The sequence below is a fragment of the Asterias amurensis genome, chromosome 20, assembly GCF_032118995.1.
Source record: "Asterias amurensis chromosome 20, ASM3211899v1".
Taxonomy (NCBI): Eukaryota; Metazoa; Echinodermata; class Asteroidea; order Forcipulatida; family Asteriidae; genus Asterias; species Asterias amurensis.
In genome coordinates, this window is record NC_092667.1 from 3,109,627 (window position 1) to 3,135,525 (window position 25,899).

The following is a 25,899-nucleotide window of genomic DNA, read 5'->3' on the forward strand; positions in this document are numbered from 1 at the left end:
GCTATTATGATAACGATGTTTTGTGCACGATCAATGTAACAGATCCATAGAGGTCTCAAATTGCTTTCGATGTAATTAAGTTGGGGGTATAATTCCAAGTCAAGATTACTGATAAAAGTGATAAATAAAATTAGAGATATGTAACCCCCCCCCCCCAAAAAAAAAGTGGCTTTGTTGATTTCTATAAATATAAGTTAGGCCTATAGAATAGAATAGAATAGAATAGAATAGAATAGAATAATGTTTTATTGTCACTTGTAAAAAAACAGATATTAGTACAGTGAAATTCGTTTGAGCCCGCAGGAGTCTCGGAATTTATAGTGTGACCAAACCGAGGCTTGGATGAAAATATTGAGCGGGAGTCCATTTGGCCTGCAAAATCTGACGTCACCTCGGGGTTCGTGAATTACACCAGAGACTAAACGTAATAATCACCTTTGACCTCATATCATTTTACGTGGCCTCATCGTGATTATGGAGATTCGCAGTTAAATCAGACGTATATACATAAAAAAAAAACCTGTCCTTTCCTTGCGAATGAATGAAAACAGGGGACCAGTGGTCTAGGCCTACAACAAGTTTTCGTAAAATGGATTTAGGCCTACCAGTTTATGCTTTCGGTGTAACAATATTGTGTATATTTTACGAATACTTGCTCAAACGAACTGGATACATAAAAAGGGTATTTCCATTTTATGTTACGGTCTCATGATAACCAAACTGAGGCTGTGAGCTGGATGAGTACCATGGATTTCTTGTTGTCATTTGGTAATTGTCAAAGACCACTCTTCTCACTTGCTGTATCTCAACTTATTATGCATAAAATAACAAACCTGTGAAAATTTGAGCTCAATTGGTCATCGAAGTTGCGAGATAATAATAAAAAACGCCCTTGTCACACGAAGTTGTGTGCTTTCAGATGCTTGATTTCGAGACCTCAAATTCTAAATCTGAGGTCTCGAAATCAAATTTGTGGTAAATCACTTCTTTCTCGAAAAGTACTCCACTTCGGAGGGAGCTGTTTCTCACAATGTTTTATATTATATAACTGACATGCAGATCCTTGTCATTTGATTGGTGGAACTTACTTCACGTGACATTCACTATTACTCCCATCCGCACCGGCGATCAAAAATACCTTTTCGCCTATTCGCCCAACCTGTCACCATTACTCGTTACCAAGTAAGGTTTTATGCTAATAATTATTTTGAGCAATTACCAATAGTGTCCACTGCCTTTATACATACTGATAATTGTAAAAGGAAACCACGTGCTTGGTTTGTCTATCGGCCCTACTCATCATTGTCACGAAGTCTGCTAGTTGAATTATTGCCGATCATTTTCATTTATGAGTGAACAATTAATTTCTATACAGTCAGTAATTGACGAGTCTGTCTAGTCCAATGCCAAGCAAAGGCATAGTGAATGGTTGGTCTTGTGTCTACATACTCACCTTGCAGTTTCGTTGAAATTATTTATGCGGAGCATAATATATTATTTATACAGCTGATGTAGTGAATTTGGCCATGGTTTTCATGTTGGTCTATCATAAATCCATTATTTGTTTACGGCCTAGTGTGTAGTAATCACACATAATAAGAGGCAAACATGAATCCCAAGACAAGTAATTTTATATGAACACTCATTAAAAATGCCGTTTCTTCTGAGTACCTTTTTCACCTTGTGCAACCTGGTACTTTACACTCTTAAACACACTTCTTTCTTCTAAATCCTCAAAATGGAGGAAAATTTCTTTTCCCATCCTGTATTTTTTTTCTCCCTTCAACACGGGAGAAAGTTACTGATTTCCGCGCCCCCCCCCCCTTCGCTCGGCCCAGCGGCCAGTCTATCCAGGACTTAAAGCAAGGCGCTGGGGACGAGCGACCCCCCCCCCCTCCAAACAATGCTGTTCCTGACAATAGGGGGCGCCCTTCCTTGCCCCACTATTTACTAAAAAAGCAGACATTGAACTTCGAAGATCATGTGCCGGGGAACACAAATTTGTTTCTGGATAGTTGTCAATTAAATTGAGGAAAACTTCAGGTTGAAAGGTTCAATTCTGGTTGTTTCTTCAATGTAGCTTCGTTTCAGAACAGCTGTGATTCATGAAATTGTGAGAATCTTGTGAGTTTCTGAGTTATTTACTTGCTGCACAACATCAACAACTACGAACAACTACTGAACTAGGTAAACAAGAAGTACGCGTAAGTCAATCAATGCACTTCTTTTACTTAGTTTCTACCTTTTTAATACCGTTTCGCCATCATCATCATGGCCATATTTTGTTTGTGTGTAGCGATAGTCAAGATAGTAACATTTGAGTTCTTATATTTATAATAATTTATGACCATGGCGTCGAAGATTACAATTATCTCAGCTAACTCAGTGATAATCTGGATAATCAGCGTGGTGGTACGCCAGTTGCTTTTTTATTTTAAACATGCTGGAATCTGGAGAACACATTGTGTTGTAGCAAACTCGGGAAAAGTTTCCGTATGGCACCACCACTTTTTCATTCGATATTAAATAATATAGTATCTAATTTACCTCAATGAGATATCCCTTTTTGTAAAAAAACAGTGAAAAAGGTGGTGGCGCCATATGGAAAGTTATCCCAAACTTGTGTTATTGTTGCCTACCTTATTTTTCCTTGAAACCAGTGCAGTCTAGTACCCATGCGCACTGCAATCCGTGATGCCCTTTGACCTTATTAGTGCGCCACTATCTGTCACACTTTTTACTTGTCAGTTGATAAACAAACACATGAGTTATGAAACCATAATCATTTGAGTTCAGAGAAGTGTCATTTCGGCCCAGTTTTTGGCCACCCCAGTATTCGTGGTAATATTAAGGATTGTGCAAGAACCTGGACGGTCCAATTGGGGAGGCGATCTGGGTGAGTAAAATCCTTAAAAATACTACAACATCAAAGACTTGTTTTTCATCATCTTTTTCTCAGGCCTACAGCTCACAGCGCCAGTCTCTTTTAAGGGTCTCTTGGTTACCAGAAAGATCACAATCCCAACCCATCCAAACAACCTGCTACTGACATCTGGTTCTTGAAACCCTCTTTGCAGGATGGAGTTTGATGGGTTCGATCAGACTCAAGCCATAGCATTAGATGACTACAGTAGTGATGACACAGACGATCTCGGAGATCCAGAGAATAAACAACCTGTGAGTTTAGTCATCACCTTTAAATCCCTTTCAATGTTTGTGGCATGCCATGGCCAAGCAGGCGGATAAGAGCACCAGACTTGAGCTCCGGGCACAACTTTATGGCTCTGCTAGCCGTCAAATTCTGCGATTATGATAACCATTTCTCGCTTGTATGACAAGCGTTGGTGGCTTTCATTTCACTAATTCTATTGATTGTTCGTTTATTTATTTATTTTCCTGTACTAATTATTTTTGTAAGCGCTGTGATTTAGTTTTCTAAGTTAGAGCATATTTAAAATGCCGTTTATTATTATGCCTAGAAGTGTGGAATATACACACACATAAGTCAAATGGCATGCTCATAATTCAAAACTCCTAAAAATAATGAGTGCTTTGAGACACATTGTGATGAAATGCTTTATAAAAAACTGTTGTATTAGATTATTACTCTTATTACTTTTTATGTACAGGTGGCCCAACTCAAGGTTTTCAGTCAGAAAAGCTTCCAAGAAACTCTCTTCCCTGTGTTTGAGGGCGATAATTTCATCGGCCGGCATGAGAGCAACCAGATCTGTATCCCCCTTAAGGTAAAAAAGATTCTTGCCAATGCAAAGAGTGGCCAGTTGTGAGGGGTCATGAATGTAAAGACAGTGGACACTATTGGTAGTTGTCAAAGACCAGTCTTCACAGTTGGTGTATCTTAACATATGCATAAAATAACAAACATGTGAAAATTTCAGCTCAATCGGTAATCAAAGTTGCGAGATAATAATGAAAGAAAAATAACCCTTGTCACACAAAGTTGTGGGGGTTTAGACGGTTGATTTCGAGACCTCAAGTTTTAAACTTGAGGTCTCGAAATCAAGTTTGTGGAAAATTACTTCTTTCTCAAAAAACAATGGCACTTCAGAGGGAGCCCTTTCTCACAATGTTTTATATCATCAACCTCTCCCCATTACTCGTCACCAAGAAAGGTCCTATGCTAATAATTATTTTGAGTAATTACCAATAGTGTCCACTGCCTTTAAGATGACATTTTGTCACAAAATATTTCCTGGGCTTGCCCATAAAAACACTCTCTGTAAGGGGCTACAATAATGTAAGATGAGAATAACTCAACTAAGGAATTGATATTCCTCTTAAAACGGTCTAGTGTGTTGGATTGAGGGAAACGTGCACCATGCAAAGAATTCCAAAGAGTTTTTCCACATACAAATCTTAGCAAAGCAAGAAAAAATGCTTTAAAATGGTGATAGGAGGAACCAGTCTGGGTGTGTTCCACCTGCACAAACATTGCAACCGTTTGCGCAAACGATTGACACTGCGTGTAGTTATGTTATAGTAATGTTTTTTTCTGTATTGTAGGTTTATTTTAATCCTCTTTTGTACGTCATGATATCAACTAACAAACCCGTTATTTCAACTCCAACTGACTGCTTTATCAACTACTGAAAAACACACTATAATTATGTTTAGAAAACAGAATTAGCTGTTACCAACCAAATGGACCGAGAGTTTAAGAGCAAAAAATTAATGTTAATGGCCTGACGTTTTGACCCTAGCAGAGTCTTTCTCGAAGGCTAAACATAATTATGTTTGCGACAAGAAAACAATATCGTCTGCTTATCGTGTTGTTGTCCCCCTTTTTAAAAACCACCCACCAACACCCCAAATGTATGTTCCCAACAGTTGGGTTGCACGACTCATTCCACTCGAAATTGTTGGCAAATGTGCACGTGCAGGTCGGCCATAGTTTTTTATTAACAATCTGAGAGATCAGGGTGTTTGACGTTGGACTGTGGGTGGATTTGATGTGTGACTGTAAAATATTTTTTTAACCAATAGGCTTTGTCCAAGAGGCATGCATGTATAGAGATCCAGGGAGACTCACACCTTATCTATGATATGGAGAGCAGGAACAAGACCAGAAGAGGAAAGGTAAGGAATAGTCTGGTAACCTCCTCTGTTTAATAAGACAGTAGACCTGGGCCCAATTTCTTAGAGCTGCTAAGCACAAATTTGGTTATTAGCATGAAATTTCTTCCTTGATAAAAACAAGATTACCAACCAAATTTCCACGGGATTTTCAGGATAAGCAAACAACAGCTAAAAACCAGTAACAAGCAATATGCAACAAATGGAAATTTGGTTGATAATCCTGTTTTTATTGAGGAAGAAATTTCATGCTTAGCAGGTTTTTGTGCCTAGCAGCTCTATGAAATTGGGCCCTGGGGCCTTTCTCAAACCTCGGCTTGGTCTCCGACTTCGGCTTAGGCTCTGCGCCCTGCGTACGCACTGCATAGGCATTTAAAACGCAGCTCGACTTACACCTGCATTTTTGGAGCAGCGCTAATTGCAAACGGTGGTTTGAAAATCAGATGGAGCCTTAGCCCAAGCCGAGGTTTGAATATAACAAAAACTTAAACGTAAAAGGTTAAACAATTTTTATGAAGTTTCCCCATGCAGCCGTTTCAATGGTCATTATGTTCTTTATTTTCACATAGTTGTTTCTAAAGCCTTCTGTACGGTACGAGCTCCATCACGATGACTCCCTTATCTTTGGTGATGTTACTTGTCAGTTCATCCAGGTTGAAAAGGTAAGATCTCTTCTTTGTTTCTAGCCGGTTTCACTCCAATGAAGAAGGGAAACCTCTTCACCATTTCTCCAAGGCACTGGACACATTTGTTAATTGTCAAAGACCATTATTCGCACTTGGTGTATCCCAACATATGCATAAAATATTAACAAACCTGTGAAAATTTTGAGCTAAAATGGTCACCGAATTTGCAAGAGAATAATGAAATAAAAACACCCTAGACTGTAGGACTGACTTGTTTGGCCATAGACTGCAGCTCTTGATAGTTTTAAACTGTTTTGAGTTAGAAAAAGTGATTGAAAAAACCCCACAACACTGTACATGTTTAACCAATACTGTATTATAGAATGCTCTAGAAGTTTGGTTCACGCAAGGTCGTCCACAGTGTTTTGGTCCAGCTATTGGACAACAAAATCATGTAAAATTACTTTGTGAGCCTCAATTAAGCATTTGCTCAGTCTAACTATTGATTGGTCTAAAGTTTGAGGCTAAAAATCATGTTGAGTCACTTGAGTGTCAGTTCAAAGCATTTGCTTTACTGATTGTAAACAGTGGATTTATAAGTGTAACATTGGTGTGAATGGCTTCTTGCAGACAGCATATTTAAGATCATCACAAGATGCATCATTCCATTTACCATTCAGCCAGACCTCAGCACACTGTTGACCCCCAGCAAACCAATGACTAGGTTGATTTATGTCCCAGTCTCTGAAGTGAATATCTCGTTTCCCTTCTTTGCATTCCCATTCCCCTGCAAATTATAACGAACACAAAAATAGACCTTGCTCTTAAGGTTTTTGTTACAGGCAGTGGACACTATTGGTAATTACTCAAAATAATTATTATCATAAAACCTTACTTTGTAATGAGTAATGGAGAGCTGTTGGTAGTATAAAACATTGTGAGAAACGGCTCCCTCTGAAGTAACGTAGTTTTCGAGAAAGAAGTAATTTTCAACAAATTTGATTTCGAGACCTCAAATTTAGAATTTGAGGTCTCAAAATCAACCATCTGAAAGCACACAACTTCGTGTGACAATGGGTGTTTTTTCTTTTATTATTATCTCACAACTTTGACAACCAATTGAGCTCAAATTTTCACAGGCTTGTTATTTTATGCATATGTTGAGATACACCAAGTGAGAAGACTGGTCTTTGACAACTACCAAAAGTGTCCAGTGTCTTTAAGTAGCCAACCGGGCTAATAAACTCTGGGTTTAACTTGTTTTAGTTGCCTGTCATAAATGTATATTGCTGATGCTTTAATGGTGGCAATCACAACCAGTATATTAGGCAAACAAAGTAACTCTCAAAACACTCAAAAATAAGTTATCACATTTGAAAAAAGTATTATTATCATCTGAATGGAAAAAAATTGAGCATTTTAAACAATTAGGTTGCACAGTTTTTAGTAGCCCAGAGGGCAAGTTGAGAAGTGGTGTTTACTAGCCTGTAGTAGTTTTCACTTGACAATGTACACCGGGCTAGTGGTAAAGCGACCCTGAGTCCTTAAAAGCGTCATCAGGTCACCATCTCATTGGTAAAATTATGATGAAACAATAGAAAACACATCTTTGTACGCGTGGCGCACAGGATAGGCCATTGTGCAACATCCTTTAAGCTTTTGGACGAGGGCGCCCTACTCATTAAAACTTGATGATACAATAAAAACAAATTGTTATTCATGTGCTCAAATACGCTGCTGTACATGACAGTTTGCCTGTGTTATAAACATTGAACATCTGTGCATTTGACTCAGCAACACATTGAGTGACTTTAGGACACGACTTCCACTGTGCACTGTTATTTCATAAGTTTCTAATGTGGACAAAACCCACAATTTACAATTGTTTTACAAACCTAAACATTACTTGTAAATGACAAGGTGAAAACCCACAGGGAAAAACTATCAACATGTTTGGAAGAACTAGAAGTAGAACCTACCTGATTCAGGGTGGATGCAATTTATCCAAAATCCAGTTCCAATAAGTCCCCCGAGAAACCTGGTTTCGTCAAAGGAACTCGTGGCTGTCATGATGCTACCCAAATTAAGACATTCCTGTCTTGCTGAAAACCATGATTGGGGTTGGATGGCTTTGTAACACTTATCACCCCAAAAGCTCCAACTATCCGGGCAAAGCCCATTCCCATAAGATTCCACACAAGCCAGGTTGCTTCGGCAGAATTCAGTCATCAGATAGAGCAGTAGAAGCTTTGTCATTATAAAATTGGACGACGCCATAATTGGGATCAAATCTTGAAATTGCGCTGGCTATTTTAAAATAAAGACCTTTCAACGTGGCACTCTGCAACCAACTGAAAACAGTGGGTTACAGTGGCTGTTTGCAAGAGTCTAAGTAACATTAAAGGTGTTTGATACTCATGCGTATTTGTAGTAAACCTTCACTAACCTATGAATTTGTGTTTTTGAGTTGTTGCCTGTGACCCCCCAGTGCACTGGACCAAACAAAAAGACGTTAGAACACAACCTTTTGATGTTACATTTGTTTTTTATTGGCTTTATTCATCATAAATTTTATAACCAAAGATGTTCACACCTTTAATGCTTTAGATCAAGCAATATTGAGCTTATAAAGACAGCAATCAACGCTTTTATCTATAGTTATCGGTAGCTTAATAACTCTCACCATGCCAAGGTTAAAACCATTATCTGAGTATGGATTATTGAACGCTGTTTGGTAAGCTTTGATTTTGAAGGAGCAATACCCAAAATGAAAGGAAAGCCTTTGTGACAAGAGTGGGTGGTAACTTATATTTTTCCAGACATAGTAACTGATAGTTACGGTAAGGGTAGTTACTTTTTGATAGTTACGGTAGTTACTAATTACAGTAGTAACTGATAGTTACAGTTACAAATTACAGTAGTACTAATAGTTATGGTAGTTAGGCTACTAATTACAGTAGTAACTGATAGTTAATGGTAGTTAAGCTACTAATTACAGTATTAACTGATAGTTAATGGTAGTTAGGCTACTAGTTATAGTAGTAACTGATAGTTACCAATAGGGTACACACCCTGAAACAGTTACAGTTTCAAAATATCACCACCAGTCCAGCTCGGTTTAAAGGGATTGTATACAATTGGTAATTGGCACCCACTGTTTGTTTCCATTCTATGAAGTTGGAGCTATTACATGTATACCATAAAATTTCACTTCAAAAGGTGGTAGTGTTTTTGAGGTAATGCTACAAATCTGGAGCAGTCATGTCCATTATAGAAAGAATAATCTTCTTCCATTATTCTCTCGCAACTTCAACAACCAATTGTGAGTTCATATTTTTTACAGGTTTGTTATTTTATGCATATATGTGGAGATATGCCAAGTGAGAAGACTGGTCTTTGACAATTACCAAAGGTGTCCAGTGCCTTTAAAAGCATTCGCTTTACTGATTGTAAACTTTACAAGTGTAACATTGGAGTGATAGACTTTTTGCAGACAGCTCGTTTATGATAGTTACATGATACATCATTCCATTTACCACTGAACCAGATCTCGGCACACTGTTCACCACCAGCAAAACCATGACTAGGCTCACCAACAACCCAGTCTCTGAAGTGAATAACACGCATCCCTTCCTTGCATTCAAACACTCCTGCAAAGTGTAACACACAAAACATGTGTTTTAGTTTAACGGAACACGTTGCCTTGGATCGGTCGAGTTGGTCTTTGAAAAGCGTTTGAAACCATTTGTTAACCGTGTTAGTTCCAGACATAAAATGAAAACCGTGCAATCTCGAAATCATACTTGTGTGGATCGTTATACTCTACTTTTAAAACATCTTTCTAACTAAATGCATTTCATTACTCGACCGATCCAAGGCAACGTGTTCCTTTAAAACATTCCTTGGGCCCAATAAACTCAGTTGGTGGAGCGACAGGATGTTTATTCATCGGTTGTCAGTCCGAATCTCGCTCTAGTAAGTTTGTCTTTGTTCAACCCCAAATTATATCAAATTTACAACTACAGTTTCCCTTGTGGTTTATTATTTAGTATCCCCAACAAAAAGTCACATCCCCTAAAGGTGATCCCTTGCCTGCTGCATCCCAGGTTGTAGCTTAAACATGGGTGTGATCCGTGGCTACATGGCAGTTAACGATTGTATGGCTGAAGACTGCCACCATGAATAAAGATTTTGACCAAATGGGGAGACCGCCAACATGGGGCTAGCTAGCTCAGTTGGTTGAGTGCGGGCACATTAGTTTAGGAGGTCGCTGGCTTGAACCTGCTCTAGTAAACATTTCTTTGTTCAACCCCAACTCAGAATTGTATATTATCTTAACATGTTTGGAAGAAATAGACATAAAACTTACCTGACTCTGGATCGATGCAGTTTATCCAGAGTTTTTCATTTCCAACCATTTCCTGAAGATGCTTGGTCTCATTAAAGGAACTCGGAGCACTCATGACGCTACCCAAATTAAGACATTCCTGTCTTGCTGAAAACCATGGTAGGCATTGTGTAGCTTTGTAACATTTATCACCCCAATAGCTCCAACCATCCAGGCAAAGCCCATTCCCATAGAATTCCACACAAGCCAGGTTGTCTTGACAGAATCCAGTCGTCAGATACAGCAGTAAAATCTTAGTCATTATAAAATTGGACGACGCCATAATTAGAATCAAATCTTTAAGTTGCGTTGGCTATTTTAAAATACAGACCTTCCAACGTGGCACTCTGCAACTAACTGAAACCAGGGGTTACAGTGGCTGTTTGCAAGAGTCTAAGTAACATTAAAGGTGCTTTATACCCGTGCGTATTTGTAGTAAATCTTCACTGACTTTTGAAGTGATTATTTAAATTTTGACGTTTTTCGAGTTGTTGCTTGTGACCACCCAGTGCACTCAATCAAACTAAAAGATGTACAGAACACAGCCTTTTGAAAATACATTGTTTTTTGTTGGTTTTATTCATCATAAATAACCAAAGACATTCACACCTTTAATGCTTTAGAGTGACTGCCAAGCAATATTCAGCTTGTTAAGGACCAGCAATCAACACTTCAATCTGTAGCTACAGGTAGCTTAATAACTTGCACCAGTCCAAGGTTGAAACCATTATCTGAAGATGCATTATTGAACGATGTTTCGTAAGGTTGAATTTTTAAAGACAATATCCAAAATGAAAGGAGAGCCTCTGTTAAGAAAGTAGGAAGTAACTGATAGCTACAGTAGCAACTGATAGATACAGTACTTAGTGACTGATAGTTATGGTAGTAACTAATTAAAGAAGTAACTGATCAGTAGTTACTAGTTACAGTAGTAACTGATAGTCACAGTAGTATACAAATATTGACTGCTTCGAGTGCTATGGTTAAAACTATGACTCCCGAGGTGATCCCCGGAGCGTTCTATTTTCCTGAGGCGAAGCCGAGGGAAAATAGAACGCTTCGGGGGTCACCGAGGGAGTCATAGTTTTTAACCATTGCACGAGTAAAAGCAGTCAATATTTGTTTTATAACACCCCAAACATTTCTAAATACTGTACTATTATTATTAAGTTACAGACCTGAATGCTACAATCCACGGACAACGCGAATACAGATTGCAAACACTTTTACTTACTGTGTGTTGCATGTAGTGTCGTGCAATTCGAATTGGTTACAGACTATTAATTTATCATCCTCGTACACGCAACGGACGACTGGGTACTGCACGCCGTGTGCTAGTCTGTCGGCCTAGCGCACGGCGCCGTGTGCTAGTCTTCGGACTAGCGCACGGCAAACCAACTCACTATCACACGGCCGTCGTCTAGCAAAACTAAGACATGTCATGTGACGCGCTCTAAACCAATGAGCAGGCAGAATACTTGCAAGGGGTGTTATAATAACTAATAGTTACTGAGAGCATACTGATCAAAAACTGATCGCAACACTGAGTCTTTAACCACCGTTTTTTTTTTCAGAACCAACACAACTCAAAAGAGATATTCACATGGCGTTACCGCACCTCTCTCAGTAATGCTTCAACCATGCAAAGTTTAAATCCTACTAAATATGTAAGAAACTAAAATACCAAAATACACTGTAGCATAATCAGGGATAAGGAATAATGTAAACTTAGTGATCTTATTAAATAGGTTCGTCTTTATGATATCTAAAGATGCAATGGTTTTTTATTTCAATAGCGCCCTCACTTGGCTCAAAAGAACCCAATCATTGGCTGAGGATTGTGCGTGGTGTGTCAGACATCAACACTGTTAGCCTATGCCAGGGCTGTATAGATTCCCAAAGACAGTGGTAAATGATGCATATCTAATGCTGAAAGGGAGAGTTAATAGTTTATTAGCAGACCAATTGTTAGTTGTTGCCATGGTAATTTGACGCACCTACTTGTGTTACACCATTACAACATTACTCAACACACAAAACATTTTAGATGGCTAATTTTGTCTGTGTTATACACTGGTGAAAAATTGGTGTCAACTTCAGAATTTTCGAGAGAAAAAAAACTTCAGAAAAATATTTCAAGCTTATTTGATTGAATCATCCAAGTATTTGTTCATGTAAAGTCGCAAGGGCTCAAATTTGTAAAGCTGCTAAGCGTCTAATTATGTGCTTACTGCATAAGTTTCTAATCTAAGTAAAGCCTGGTGCATACTTCCTGCGAAGGCGAATGCGGAGTGAATTTTGGTGACGCAACAATCGGTACGCGCTCCATTTCCCTTTGTGATGCAATGACATTCGCATCGCACGAAGCATTCGCAGGAAGTATGAACCGGGCTTAACCCTTCCTGTGCTTATTGTATAGAATAACAATGCAACAAATTATGCAAATCCATGGTGAACGTGCAAGCTGGCTGCCTAATTTTCTTGCTAACTGTGCATTACACTTACCCACAAGTATTTTCTGCTGTAGGTACATTGTTGCATGAAGATTTGCTTACCGTTAAGCAGTGTTATGAAATTGTCCCCAGTTTGTGGGTTGTAGATTTTTTTAAATTTTGTTTTTAGCCTAGTATATGCCTGGCAACAACAATGTACAACTACAATAATGTAAAATAAGCCTAGTACATGCAAACAATGCACCTTAGAGCATAATAGACCTCAACATTTTCTAGGGTACTATTGTGTGTCTCATGTCCTGTGGCGTTTCGGCTGCCTCGCTCCGCACTTGCGTTGTGCGTTCCAAAATGTTTCTCCTTTTTTTTTTTTAACGGGCAGTTGCATGCCTGTTTAAGGCATTTGCCTTGTAGATTGTAAATGCTTGATGCTTGATGAATAACCACCTAGAAGGCCAACTGCTTGTCCAAGGTGTGGTATAGGGGTGCTCGTGTTGAATGGTCGTGAAAGCGCAGTATTTTACAAGGTGCGAGTAAAAACATCCTCATCATCTTAAAGCTGTTGATGGGTGGTGGTGGGACGCATGTCTCTCACCGCCGGAAGGGCCACTGCCTGGAAAACCTTGACTGATGGTGCTGTCTCTGCTTCCAAAGGGAGCCTGTTCCAGGTTGGAATAGTGCAGATGTAGAAGGAAAATTTGAATGAGTCTCGTGATGCCTGGATTGGTAGTTAATGAAGTTGGTGTCGAGTTCTGCCTATGGCCGGGTGAATGTGAAATTGTTGCTTTATAAGTGCAGCATTGCTGGAACAGGCCTCTTGCAGATTGCTAGGTATGAAAGATCACATCTGTTATCATTCCATTTACCCGACCCTCTAACGATTTCTCCACACGGTTCAGTACTATGTCCATTAGGCTCTCCTGGTTCCCAACCGTTATACTGAATAACTCTCATTCCATCCTTGCATTCCATTTCTGAAAGAAACAAAAAGAAGAACAAAAATATCACATAAAATAAAATGTTTTTTATTTTGACATCCATGGCGCAAAGATTTAAAGGAACATTACAGAATTGGTTTTGCTAGCAAAAAAGTTGCTGGCAGTGTAAGCACTTTATGTAATCCACCATATACATACACTGACAAACCTGTAGAAGTTTGAAATCGATCGGCCACCTGGGTCACGACAGAATAGTGAAAAATTGATCACAAATTTGCCATTGCATCGATGCCAAAACAAAATAAATAAAACGCTCACTGAGCGATAAACTTTATTTCTCATCAAAAATGAAATATCAGACAGAAATATTTCAAGGGATGTTTTCTACTGTCGTCATTATTAGACTGTGTAAGTTTTATGTAAATCTGTGATCTACACGATTTTTGTTTCTTACCAATTCTGTAATTTCCTTTAAAAATGAAAAATATCCAATAAGAAGTATGTTCTAATCTGTACAAATGTTGCTGTTATTACTTCTTTGTACTTTGAGCTTTGTTTTTGGAGCTCCTTCAGTATTATTATTTTTTTAATTTCTGAAGTATGAAACTGCAGCCTTGTTTGGCAATTTAATACCTCTGTTCAGGTGTGTTGGTCAGTAGCCATATTGAAGTAAAAGGCACTGGACACCTTTTGCAATTTCTCAAAAGATAAATTAGCACAAAAACTTACTTGGTATCAAGCAATGGAGAACTGTTGATAGTATAAAACATTGTGGGAAATGACTCCCTCTGAAGTTACATAGTTTTTGAGAAAAGGGTAATTTCTCTATAAGGCCTGAAGCCTTTTTAGGCATCTGAAAGCACACAAATGTGTGGAACAAGGGTATTTCTTCTTTCACTATTTTCTTGCAACTTCGATGACCAATTCAGGCCTCGAATTTCATCTTTGAACATTATGAAAGGGCAAGGCCATTGATTTTGCCAAGGGCTCTTCCATTTGGAAAAATCTTAAAGTCAATGGGAAACTTTTAAGGGCATCAAGGCCAAGACCAGGGGCATTGAAGGCAATGGTCATCATGGCATGCGTGAATTCCAGGCCTACAATTGAGTCCAAATTTTTCACAGATTTGTTTTTTATCCACATGTTCATATACGCCGAGTGAGAATACTGGTCTATTGACAATATTATCGTAAGTGTCCAGTGCTTTTAGACAATACTAAGGAATGTGTTTTCAAAGTCACACTAACAAAATTAACTTACCTTGTTGGTTGTCATTGTAATAGCAATCGATCCATAATCTATCTGTTGACACCATTCCTAAAAGGAATAGGGTTTCATTCATAGAATTTGGAGTAGACATGACACTACTCATCTGCTTGCATTCCTCTTTGGCCTCAGACCAGGATTTATCAGTGCTGGTAACTTCGTAGCAATTGTCTCCCCGCTGTCTCCAAGTGTTCGGACATTTCCCTGCTCCGGTAGAAGAAACACATGACTGGCTAGCTTGAGCAAATGCAGGCATCAGGTACAAGAGAAACATCTTAGTCATAAGAAAATGTTGAGATGCCATGGTGTAATCTGATTCAATAGATTCAATTGTTTCATCAATTTGGTAGATTGGTTTGTTACGTACTTGTACAATCCAAGTAAAATGTTAACTTTACATGTACATTAGAACATAAAGCACTTAATTGTCAGTAACTCCAGGTGTGTCGTTTGCTGTATCAAATCAATAACATCAAATGATTTCCCTTGTATAGCAGAGCAAAATGCTACACAAAATGTATGAGTTGTTGTTCAAAAATCACCATTTGCTACTCAATGTTAGCATTCAGTGTGCACAAAATAAGTTCCACTATTGTTTTGCCATGCAAAATTTCTGGACGAAATCGCTCCCTGCCATTAAAAATAATTCCTACTCTTGGACCACTCCATATAATCCACTGGAGTTTGGTAGATGATACCATACCAAGTGGTGACTACACAAACCTGTACCAGGTATGCACAGCTCTGCGCATGGTTGGCCATCATGCAATAGAAAGGTTATAAATTGTTGATTAAATCTTAAAGGCAGTTGACACTGTTGGTAATTACTCAAAATAATTATAGTATAAAACCTTACTTGGTGACGAGTAATGGGGAGAGGTTGGTAGTGTAAAACATTGTGAGAAACGGCTGCCTCTGAAGTAACGTAGTTTTTGAGAAAGAAGTCATTTTCCACGAATTTGATTTCGAGACCTCAGAATTAGAATTTGAGGTCTCAAAATCAGGCATCTGAAAGCACACAACTTAGTGTGACAAGGGTGTTCTTTTTTTCATAGTTGTCTCGCAACTTCGACAACCAAATGAGCTCAAATTTTCACAGGTTTGTTATTTTATGCTTACGTTGACATACACCAGCTGAGAAGATTGGTCTTTGACAATTACCAATAGTGTCCAGTGTCTTTAAATAATGAATGGAAAATGCAACCAATCGTTGTGCGAGGGTTGAAGGAGATATGACTCCACTTACTTACTGAGCAGTGTACATTAATTTATGAGCTCCAATTTTTTTTTTATTATAAGCTGTCTCGATTTCTTTGCCAATTCAAAAAATGGGGGAAAAATCACACGTTTTAGTAAACAATTCTTGTTAAATTAATGCCAAGTTGATCAAGTCATTTTTATTTGCTGAGGTTTGCGGTAGCAGCATGTGTTTAAAAAAAAAATCTCTTTTGAGTAGTGTAGGTTCTGAAAAGAACTGGTGGTTGACAACTCCGTTTTTGTTCAGAACCACTGGTTCTGTGGTTCTGTCAGAACCAATACTGCTCAAAAGAGATTTACACATGGCGCAAACCTCACCTTACATATATACTTATATTCCCACCATGCAAAGTTTCAAATCCTACAAGTCATATTTGCTTTTTTTGTATAGTTTGTAGTCATTTTAAATACAATTAGGTTTATTTTCCCTCTGACTTTGGATGGCAAATGTACTTTACAGCAAAATGCGAACTTCGCCCTCACGAACCCCAAATTGCCCCAGACCAACACCACTCTGATTAAAACTGGGCATTCCTACTTCAAAAGGCTTGAGTTTAGCAATGATTGTTGCAATGAAGATTTGTGGCCATATATTTCAGACGCATTAGATCTCAGCAAACCCAAACGTGAAGGTCTTTGATCTCAATCCAATCTGGTGGTACCTCGATCCTCAAGTTTGGAGACCATGCATTTTCCATCGCTGGTCCCCGCAACTGGAACTCACTCCCTACTCATATCCGGAACGCTTCTTTTGTAGAACAGTTTAAAAGGACTCTTAAAAACACATCTGTTTAATTGCTCCGTCTAATCTGTTTTGACTCTGTCACTTTATGTATTTTTGCTTACTATTCATTATTCTCTTTTTGGTGTTTGGTTGCATTAACCCTAGCGCTTTGTATCCTTTGGAAAAGGCGCTCTATAAATACGGTTATTATTATTATTATTATTATTATTATTATTATTATTATTATTATTATTATTATTATTATTATTATTATTATTATTATTATTATTATTATTATTATTATTATTATTATTATTATTATTATTATTATTATTATTATTATTATTATTATTATTATTATTATTATTATTATTATTATTATTATTATTATTAGAGCAATGCTAAAAAAAACACCCAGATTGAAACGACCATGAAACCATCAAGCTTTCAACTAAAGTGGAGCAACGTACCGTAAACGCTGTTTAGAAATATGAACAACAGTTGGGTAGCAGTTGTAAATCAAGATGTCAATCGTCTATTGAGTGACTGTCAGCTTATTAAATAATACAAATTAGAAGCTTGAATTTTTAATATTGGAGGTATTCAGAATATTAGAGCGTTTTTATGTGTAAGCTTTGTTTTTTTTTAGGCAGTATTGTCCAAATAAACGGAAAGCCATTGGCTTAAAGGATTTGTGGGTACTTTTTGTAACACGAAACACAATGTCCACAGATTTACATAAACTCACACTGTTTGAAGATAATGATAGTAGAAAGCTTGCCTTAAAATATTACTTGCTGAGGTGCTGTAGTTTTGAGAAATGAGTAAGAAAATATCACGCAAATAGGTTTTACATCTCAAATAATGTTCATCTCCTGAGACGAAGACTATTTTCGTGACTTGTTTTACTCATTTCTCAAAAAGTCCAAAAAAATTGAAAAAAGGTAGCTTGTGGACAACACTGCACTTTGTTTGAAACTGTTATTATCTTCTTTTGAGTTCAGTTTTTTATCTGATTTTTTTACTCATTTTGTCATAACCAATGGTCCTACACTGTAGTAGTAGTCACACCTTTCATGCTTCAGACTGACTGTAAAAATACTGGATATGATCAACTCTGAAAACAATCTCAACAATTGTTCCTAAGCAACAAACTGTAGTTGTTTTCCCCTGCGCAAATTTCATGGGGTAGTATTGATACTAGCCATCATGTAGCTTTTTCGGTGCCAAGGTACATTACATGTATGCTCTATTTGATGTATTCAGAAAGCACCAGGGCCCATTTCATAGAGCTGCTAAGCATGAAAATTTGCTTAGCATGAAATTTCTTCCCTGATAAAAACAGGATTACCAACCAAATTTCCACGTTATTTTCAGGATAAGCAAACAACAGCTGAATACCAGTAACAAGCAATATGCAACTAATGGAAATTTGGTTGGTAGTCCTGTTTTTATCAAGGAAGAAAGTTCATGCTAAGCAAATTTGTGTGCTTAGCAGCTCTATGAAATTGGGCCCAGTATTGTACAGCCCATAAGGGTATTATCTCAAGAAATATTGACTTTATTGACTTTGGGATGTACCAAGGCAAAACAAAACAGCAAGTTACATTTCGTTAGTGAGGAAGACTGACTGATTGATTTCAATTTTTTTTTACCGAATTTCAAAACATCTTAAAATGGTGGGCATTTTAGGTTTGGAGCGCAATCAAAACCAGGCACTCACTGGAAGAATTAACCTTTAACTATTTGCTCATGTTGAGTCTGTGTTTATGACCTTTTTGCGGGGAATTTTTTCACAGAGATGTTTTTAGAAGTGAGCATTTGGTTTGCCTCTGGCTACCAGAAACTTTTTGTGATCTTGTGGGCCCATCTGCTCTAGAATGGGAACTGTTGTGGGATCGAATCCCACCCGAGTAATAAGCTCGTTTTTATTTGTTTTTTTACAGAAGTATGAAGCGGAGAGTGACGATGGATCCGACACTGATTCTGAGTTAATGTTCCAAGATTTGCCCAAAGTGGGAGAAAAGACAAGCAAGGGGAAGGTAAGAGAAGAATTGCTTATTATTATTTCAGATTTATTACTACCAGTCTGATGGCTGAGTTATCAGTTAATTGCTTGGAAATGGAATCCTATTTTGACACTTAAAGGCACTGGACACTATTAGTAATTACTCAAAATAACTGTTAGCATAAAAAACTTACTTGATAATGAGCGATGGAGAGCTGTTGATAGTATAAAACATTGTGAGAAACGGCTCCCTCTGAAGTTAGGTAGTTTTTAAAGAAGAAGTAATTTCTCACTGAAATACTTGAATTGAATTCGAGACCTCAGCTGAGGTCTTGAAATCAAGCATCGGAAAGCACAAAACTTGTGTGACAAGGTTTTTCTTTTCCTTTTTTCCATTATTATCTCGCAACTTCGACGACCCAATTGAGTTCAAATCTTCATTTTATGCATATGTTGTGATACATCAGGAAAAGACTTGGTCTTTGACAAACACCCAAGGTGTCCAGTGTCTTTATGAGCAAGACACTTCGCCTAACCTTAATTTGTCTTTTTTCCTGGGAGTAAATCTGGACCAGTGTTGACAGATAATGTTGATTTAGCTTGATTTTTATAATTTATAGCTAACAGTCTGGTGGCCGAGTCATCAGTTAATTGGTCGGCGTTTCATTTTGAAACTTGCATTCTACAGCAAGACACTTAACCCTAATTGCTTCTCTCCATCCAGGAGTAAATCTTGACCTGTAATGACAGATAAATGTTGATTTAGCTTGATTTCTTTTTTGTGTTGCTTTTTGTCACTTTCTTCATTGAGCAAACACTTAACCCTAGTTGCTTCTCTTCGTCCAGGAGTAAACCTGGACCTATATTAACAGATAATGTTGATTTAGCTTGATTGTTTTAATTGTTTACTTGTTTGTAAAGTTTTATTTCATAGTAACGAGGATATCATGATGCATGTTATTAATCATCAGCCACGTAACAAATATTTAGTTTACTTAGCATCATGTGTAAGGGTCGCAAACAAACAAGTGATATGGAAATAAATATTACTGACATTCGATCAAACAGAATCCATATGGACAACCCACTTGGATAACAACATAACAGGATGTTTAGTTTGACATTGTATCATTCTTCAGGGTCATAAGAATTCAGCACAGTCAGAGTTTGCCCTTAAAGGAACTTGACACTATTGGTAATTACTCCAAAAAACTTACTTTGGTAACGAGCAATAGAGAGCTGCTGATAGTAGGCTATCCAACATTTTAAGAAACTGCTCCCTAGTTTTTGAGAAAGAGGTAATTTCTCATTCAAATAGTAGTAGACTTCAGGCCTGAGACTTTTTTTTATGCAACTGAAAGCACACAAATTTGTGCAATAAGGTTTTTTTTCTTTGTTATTTTCTTGCAACTACGATGACCAATTGAGTCTAAATTTTCACAAGTTTGTTATTTTATGCATATGTTGAGATACACCAAGTGAGAATACTGGTCTTTGACAATTTCTAAAGGTGTCCAGTGTCTTTAACCTTTTTAGTGACTGGCCAGCAGGACCAGTTAGCTTGTCATTAGTAAGGGAATCAATGTGTGGTGAAGAGGTTTTTAACTAGTGGTTTAATCCCAACGAGGCCTGGTTCTTGATAATTTTACCAAGACGAAGTCAAGGTAAATTATCAAGAACCAGGCCTCGGCGGGTTTAAACCACTAGTTGAAAACCGATTCAACACACTTTGATTCCCATTCATAAATACCTTTTCGGTCAAAAAACATCAACACTTGTGGTCAAAAAGTAAAATAAATGCAAAAATTAAAATTTTTCAATGATTTCTTTCAATACAACACCCCTCCAGCTATGAAATGGTAAGGCCCAATCAAGGCCCTCGGGTAAACAGCTCCTTATTAGGAAATGCTGTGCGCGTCGCGCGTATCGCGTGATGTGGCCGTTGCTCTCGATCAATAGGAACGAAGAAACTGTCTTATAAGCACAGGTGCAAACTCACGTGTCACACCCATGTTTCAACACTTTTTACTGGTCTTAATTAAAGGTTTATACACACCCACGTGAAGCGCTCTCCACCAATATGAATAGCGAAACTGTCTGAGGTATTTTATTTTAACACTGAACTAGCCATTGGAGAGAACACTGTTAAGGAAGAACGCCTTTTATTAATCCTGGTATTGAAAAAAATAGAATGTTCTATTAAACATTGAACCATTGGCAGTGTATTAAGTAACAGAGTAATCTAAATCAGGTTGAAACATAAACAATGTGCAGTTCGATCACATTCCACACTAATGCTGAAATACAAGCTCAGAACCCGGATCTCAGACAACATTTCAAATTTTCAAGAATGTGCGCGCATGTCCAAGATTTGTGATCACGTGCACTGACTAAACTACTAAGGACTAGAGCGCTGAATGCAGAGCGTGAGAACTGGGTGGTGGAATGTTGGTTTGATAAGAAGAAACTTGTATAAAGTCTCCCTGCACCTTTGGCACAAGTTACACTTGATAATCTGACTTCAAAATGGCTGTCATTGTGAAAATCTCCTTCATGTTGCTGTCCATCATCGCACTTTCTGAAGCTGCCGAGTGCCCACCGCTCTGGTCGTTCTTCGAAGGAAGCTGCTACCGCTACTTTGGCCCACAGAAGACGTGGGAAGAAGCAGAAGAGCACTGCCAGCAGTACTTCGCCAGTAATGGCCAGGGCCACCTTGCTTCCATCCACCAATCAAGCACCCATAACTTCCTCGTTGAGTTGTGGAAAACGTCGGTTGTCTCTCATGACATAGGGGATGCAATGTGGATTGGGCTGACGGATGAAAATGTGGACAGTCAGTTCACTTGGAGCGATGGGACGGCTTATGATTTTGAGGTGTGGACGCCATCGCAACCGAATGGAGGGCACGTGCAGGGCTGTGTTGAGCTGTGGAACCTCATCACCATCGAGTGGAATGATGCATCCTGCAGTGATGAAAGTTCATTTGTGTGCCAGATGTCAGTGGGAAAATAACAACCTGACATTGTAAACTCACTTCTTCTAAGGCTTCATCAACATCAATTATAATAAACTGCTACATCTTTTTTCATTCTTCTGCTGGTTTTGAAACCTCTACCCCCCCCCCCAAAAAAAAAAAAACAGTCACAAGAAACCAGTCTTGTAGCCTCGGTGGGCTGTGTCGGGCGGACCTGCCCAGAACTAGGAATTTTCGCCCAGCACTCTGAGCAAAATAAGCTGTGCTGCCCAGCACAGATTTCCCCCAGATTGCGCTGCAGCAATGATGGCCCCGATATCTAAAACGTGAACGATTTTGTTGAAGCGCTCTCCCGCGGTGGACTGAATTGGATTTCGTCTTGCTAAGAGACTGCATCACACCTGTTGTTGAGTCCTTCCACTAGCTGCCTGTTAAGAAACACATCACCTTCAAAGTTCTTTTTCTGGTCTACCCCCGCGAGTCATGGCTCCTCACCAGTCTGTATTATGCAGATTTCAATACGGACATACATGTACGATCCTCTGAGTCATTTGGTGGTGTAGACGACTTAAAGGCAGTGGACACTATTGGTAATTACTCAAAATAATTATTAGCATAAAACCTTCCTTGGTGACGAGTATTGGGGTATAAAACATTGTGAGAAACAGCTCCCTCTGAAGTGACATAGTGTTCGAGAAAGAAGTAATTTTCAACGAATTTGATTTCAAGACCTCAAGTTTAGAATTTGAGGTCTCGAAATCAATCATCTGAAAGCACACTCCATGTGACATGGATGTTTTTTCTTGCATTATTGTCTCGCAACTTCGATCACCGATTGCGCTCAAGTTTTCACTGGGTTGTTATTTTATGCATACGTTGAGATACACCAACTATGAAGGCTACACGTAGTCTTTGACATATACCAATAGTGTCCACTGCCTTTAACAAACATAGTGCAGAATGGTACACACATTTTGTGTACTTTGAAACGGTCATTCTGGTACTACTCTTCCACGCAATTGATGGCTCCTCACCAGTCTATATGCAGAATTCAATACAGGCATACAGGCCTGTAATTGCTTCGATTTTGAAAGGGCAAGGGCACTCTATGAAGAAACTGTAAATTTCTACTGGAGCATTTCAAGGGCACCAAGGCAACTGAGGTCATCAGACTCTTCCCTTCTTCAAGTTCCAGATCCCTTCACTCTGTGGGTGGCTGCAGCTTCTCCCATGCTGGCCCTGTTCTCTGAAACTGTCTCACCCTACTCCTTCGTCAAGCTTCATCAGCCAGCTCTTTTAAAACATTGCTCATAACCTTTAGGTTTTGAAGCCAACTTTTGTTTGCTAATATGTTGTGAATATTGTTGAACGCCACGAACCTGATGGAATTGAGCGATAACTTTGAAGGAACTTTTAACTTAAGTTGGCGTCAGCTCAGTCTTTGGAGACTATGGATCTGGGCCCAATTTCATGGCTCTGCTTACCGTAAGCACAGAATCGGCGCTTATGGAAGCAGGGAATTCTGTGCTTCACCAAGCGTATTTCACGGGTTAGCGGCGAATTTTGGCTTCTCCGCGTGCGTACTTCACAATACTAGGCATTCTACGCTTACAAGGTTAGCGCAGAAATTTGGCGCTTGCACGTAAGTGGGGAATCGTCATTGTAAGCGCAGAATTCGGCAGTAAGCAGAGTCATGACATTGGGCCCGGCACCCTCGGTTGTCTCGGTCGAGGTTGGAGCAGCGCCGCCTCTCATGTAGAGGTCCACACGGCAGTGGCAGTTCCTGTTACATAACACTTCTCATATTAAAATTTTAGGGGCATAAAAACTGTTATCTTTTGACTTGTAACCACATTACTTGGAAGTGAAATGTTTCTTGATTTGCTTTGTACTATCAAACACTGCTGTAGTTTTCTAACCAAACTTTTGTTTACATTAAATTTAAGAGTGATTACAAAACGTAGGCGCTCCCTTTAAACCAAAAAAACATAAAAACAAGGCTGGGTTAAAAAATAGTCAGGTCCCTTTTTTGTTTTGCCTTATGAAGTTGTGGGTTTGGTCAGGGAGCATGGCAATGATATTGGTAATATGATGCTTACATTTGTACCCTATACACAGATTTTTCAACTCATTTACTTTTATAGCTTAGTAGCAGAAGGAATTAAATTGATGTTAAATGAAAAAAATACAAAGTAGATGTTTTGTTTTTGAAATGTAGAAGGTACATGTATGTCAGCATAAAACCATGGGCAAGCATGTCAATACAAAACATTGGCCAAATCTCTGAAAGCTTTTAAGTAGATAATACTGCTTAAAAACTTTCTGTGCTAAGCAAAAAATGTGCGGGGCACCGGTTGCAACAATGTAAACTTGATGGAATTTTGGTTGGTAACTGGTTTCTGTTAAGCAAAAACTTGTGTGCTTAGGAAGTTTTAATGCTTACAGTACAGACTTTATGAAATTAGGCCCTGATCATTGTGGTTGAATTGATGAGGATAATATAGACATTTGTGGTACAAAATGTTTCAGTCGCTACAGTCTAAGAATTTATATACTGTAATTTTTTTTTTTGTGGTAGGGGCTGTTCAGAACAGTCAATGTTAATCATCATATAATCAATGACCGTATTGAATAACCTCATTGTTGCAATAAAATGCGCCATCTTGTAGGTCAAACCCGATGCGCGTCTAAACGTGTACATCAATGAAGCACGCAGCACGCAACATTCCCCATTTGATTTCTACATCACATACATGCATGCACACCCGCACGCACACGCGCACAAACGCCATCTTGTAGGGCAGATATTTGAACGGTGACGTCATATTCAACACGGTCTATACACTGAAGAACAAAGTAATTTCTCAAATGAACCAGATATTTGTGGATCAAAGGTCTCCAACAGTAGTTTTCAATGGCCTTTCTTGCCATAAACAAGCAACTAAGCAGTTAAATCAAGAAAGAAAGTGATGAGCTTGGTATTTTTCCTTCTTTTTCGACGTTTGTTTAAAGAAATGTTTTTTGTTTTTTTAATAAAAGCTAAATTTTGATTTTCAGTTATAAATTGCTTTTGACCAACCCACCGAGAATTTAAAACAGAAAAGAAAGAAAAAGAAAATACAATTTTTAAACATTTACTATTCTGAATGGCCCCTTATGCTTACAGCAAAATCTTACTACTACATGTAACTCAGAAAGCTCGACTACTAACTCGTAACTCAACTGACCCAGTTCACTTTAAATCTTAATTGTGCCACTTTGGAGTCGGCACACAGAGCATTTTGACCAGGGCCCAACTTCATAGAGCTGCTAAGCACAAAAGTTTGCTTAGCATGAAATTTTTGCCTTGATAAAAACAGGATTACCAACCAAATTTCCACGTGATTTTCAGGATAAGCAAACAACAGCTGAATACCAGTAACAAGCATTATGCAACAAATGGAAATTTGGTTGGTAATCCTGTTTTTATCAAGGAAGAAATGTCATGCTAAGCAAATCTTTGTGCGTACAGGCTTTATGGAATTGGGCCTAGGTATCAAAATGTTTTAAAAGGTGTACACCCATTTGCAGGGGTAGATCATGGGTAAGGGATCCAAGTGTGAAAGGGCGCGGTTGTTATTCCCCAGGGTTGCCAAGGAATAGAGCAGTGTAAAAAGGAATTTATTGTTAAAACTGTTTGAAGCTTTTGCGTGTATAACCTCATGCTGAAATAAAATACTCGGGATGATTTATAAATATCAAGAAATAGCTGCAGAATTTTCTTGTTTTGTTTGAGTGTTTATATTGAGGAAATATTGCTTTAATTTGTCCTGCTAAGACAAGATGGGCAGGATACCAGTCAAAAACGGTGTATGTAATATGGTACTTTGGCTGGTCACCTTTTTCTGGTAAGCATAATTTTTGTTATGCTTAGCTATTTAAAAATCCATTCAGTTGATACTTACATTGTAATACTCGGACAAAGTGGCATAAAACTGTCAGAAACGCAAGAACAGAGAATCTGAGGCAATGGTGTTGTGTTTATGCCACCATCTCGGAAGATAAAAAAACGAGAAGAAAAAAATTGTGAAGTAATGGAAAAAGCACTTATTTAAATTGTTCGATTGAAAGTTTGCAGAAGTGTTGAACTCTGTCACATCATCTTGCCCAAGTTTCATGGCTCAGCTTGCTGCTGA

The 25,899-nt window shown here is 38.4% G+C and overlaps 3 protein-coding genes across 5 annotated transcripts in view; 2 read left to right on the forward strand and 1 right to left on the reverse strand.

Annotated features, from left to right (window-relative positions):
- The first annotated feature begins 1,972 nt into the window (after positions 1-1,972).
- Positions 1,973-25,899, forward strand: part of LOC139952082 (uncharacterized) — a 41,872-nt gene continuing 17,945 nt past the window's right edge. Inside the window, exons 1-6 of one of the 3 annotated variants that reach the window (XM_071951031.1) lie at positions 1,973-2,204; positions 2,960-3,177; positions 3,630-3,746; positions 5,005-5,097; positions 5,664-5,756; positions 18,689-18,784. In XM_071951031.1, coding sequence (XP_071807132.1) covers positions 3,079-3,177; positions 3,630-3,746; positions 5,005-5,097; positions 5,664-5,756; positions 18,689-18,784 — 498 coding nt within the window. In that variant the 5' untranslated portion in view covers positions 1,973-2,204; positions 2,960-3,078. The remainder of the gene's footprint in view (positions 2,205-2,959; positions 3,178-3,629; positions 3,747-5,004; positions 5,098-5,663; positions 5,757-18,688; positions 18,785-25,899) is intronic. The other 2 variants (XM_071951032.1, XM_071951033.1) reach the window with 2 other exon arrangements.
- On the reverse strand, positions 13,168-15,523 carry LOC139952648 (perlucin-like protein). The gene is made up of 3 exons (XM_071951854.1): positions 15,415-15,523; positions 14,756-15,073; positions 13,168-13,531 (listed from the first exon to the last, which is right to left on the reverse strand). Exons 1-3 carry the CDS (start codon positions 15,521-15,523, stop codon positions 13,344-13,346), a joined length of 615 nt encoding a protein of 204 aa, XP_071807955.1. The 3' UTR covers positions 13,168-13,343.
- LOC139952088 (alpha-N-acetylgalactosamine-specific lectin-like) lies at positions 21,171-25,461 on the forward strand. Its single transcript, XM_071951041.1, has one exon. It carries the CDS (start codon positions 21,277-21,279, stop codon positions 21,760-21,762), a length of 486 nt encoding a protein of 161 aa, XP_071807142.1. The 5' UTR covers positions 21,171-21,276; the 3' UTR covers positions 21,763-25,461.

What these genes read in the sequence shown, in the direction of transcription:
- LOC139952648 (XM_071951854.1), bottom strand. Translation starts at nt 15,523, where the DNA reads ATGGCCAACCATGCGCAGAGCTGTGCATACCTGGTACAGGTTTGTGTA. An exon ending in TTATATGGAGTGGTCCAAGA is followed by an intron (nt 15,074 to 15,414) that starts GTAGGAATTATT and finishes CTATTGAATCAG; the next exon opens with ATTACACCATGGCATCTCAA. An exon ending in TTACAATGACAACCAACAAG is followed by an intron (nt 13,532 to 14,755) that starts GTAAGTTAATTT and finishes TGTTTCTTTCAG; the next exon opens with AAATGGAATGCAAGGATGGA.
- LOC139952088 (XM_071951041.1), top strand. Translation starts at nt 21,277, where the DNA reads ATGGCTGTCATTGTGAAAATCTCCTTCATGTTGCTGTCCATCATCGCA.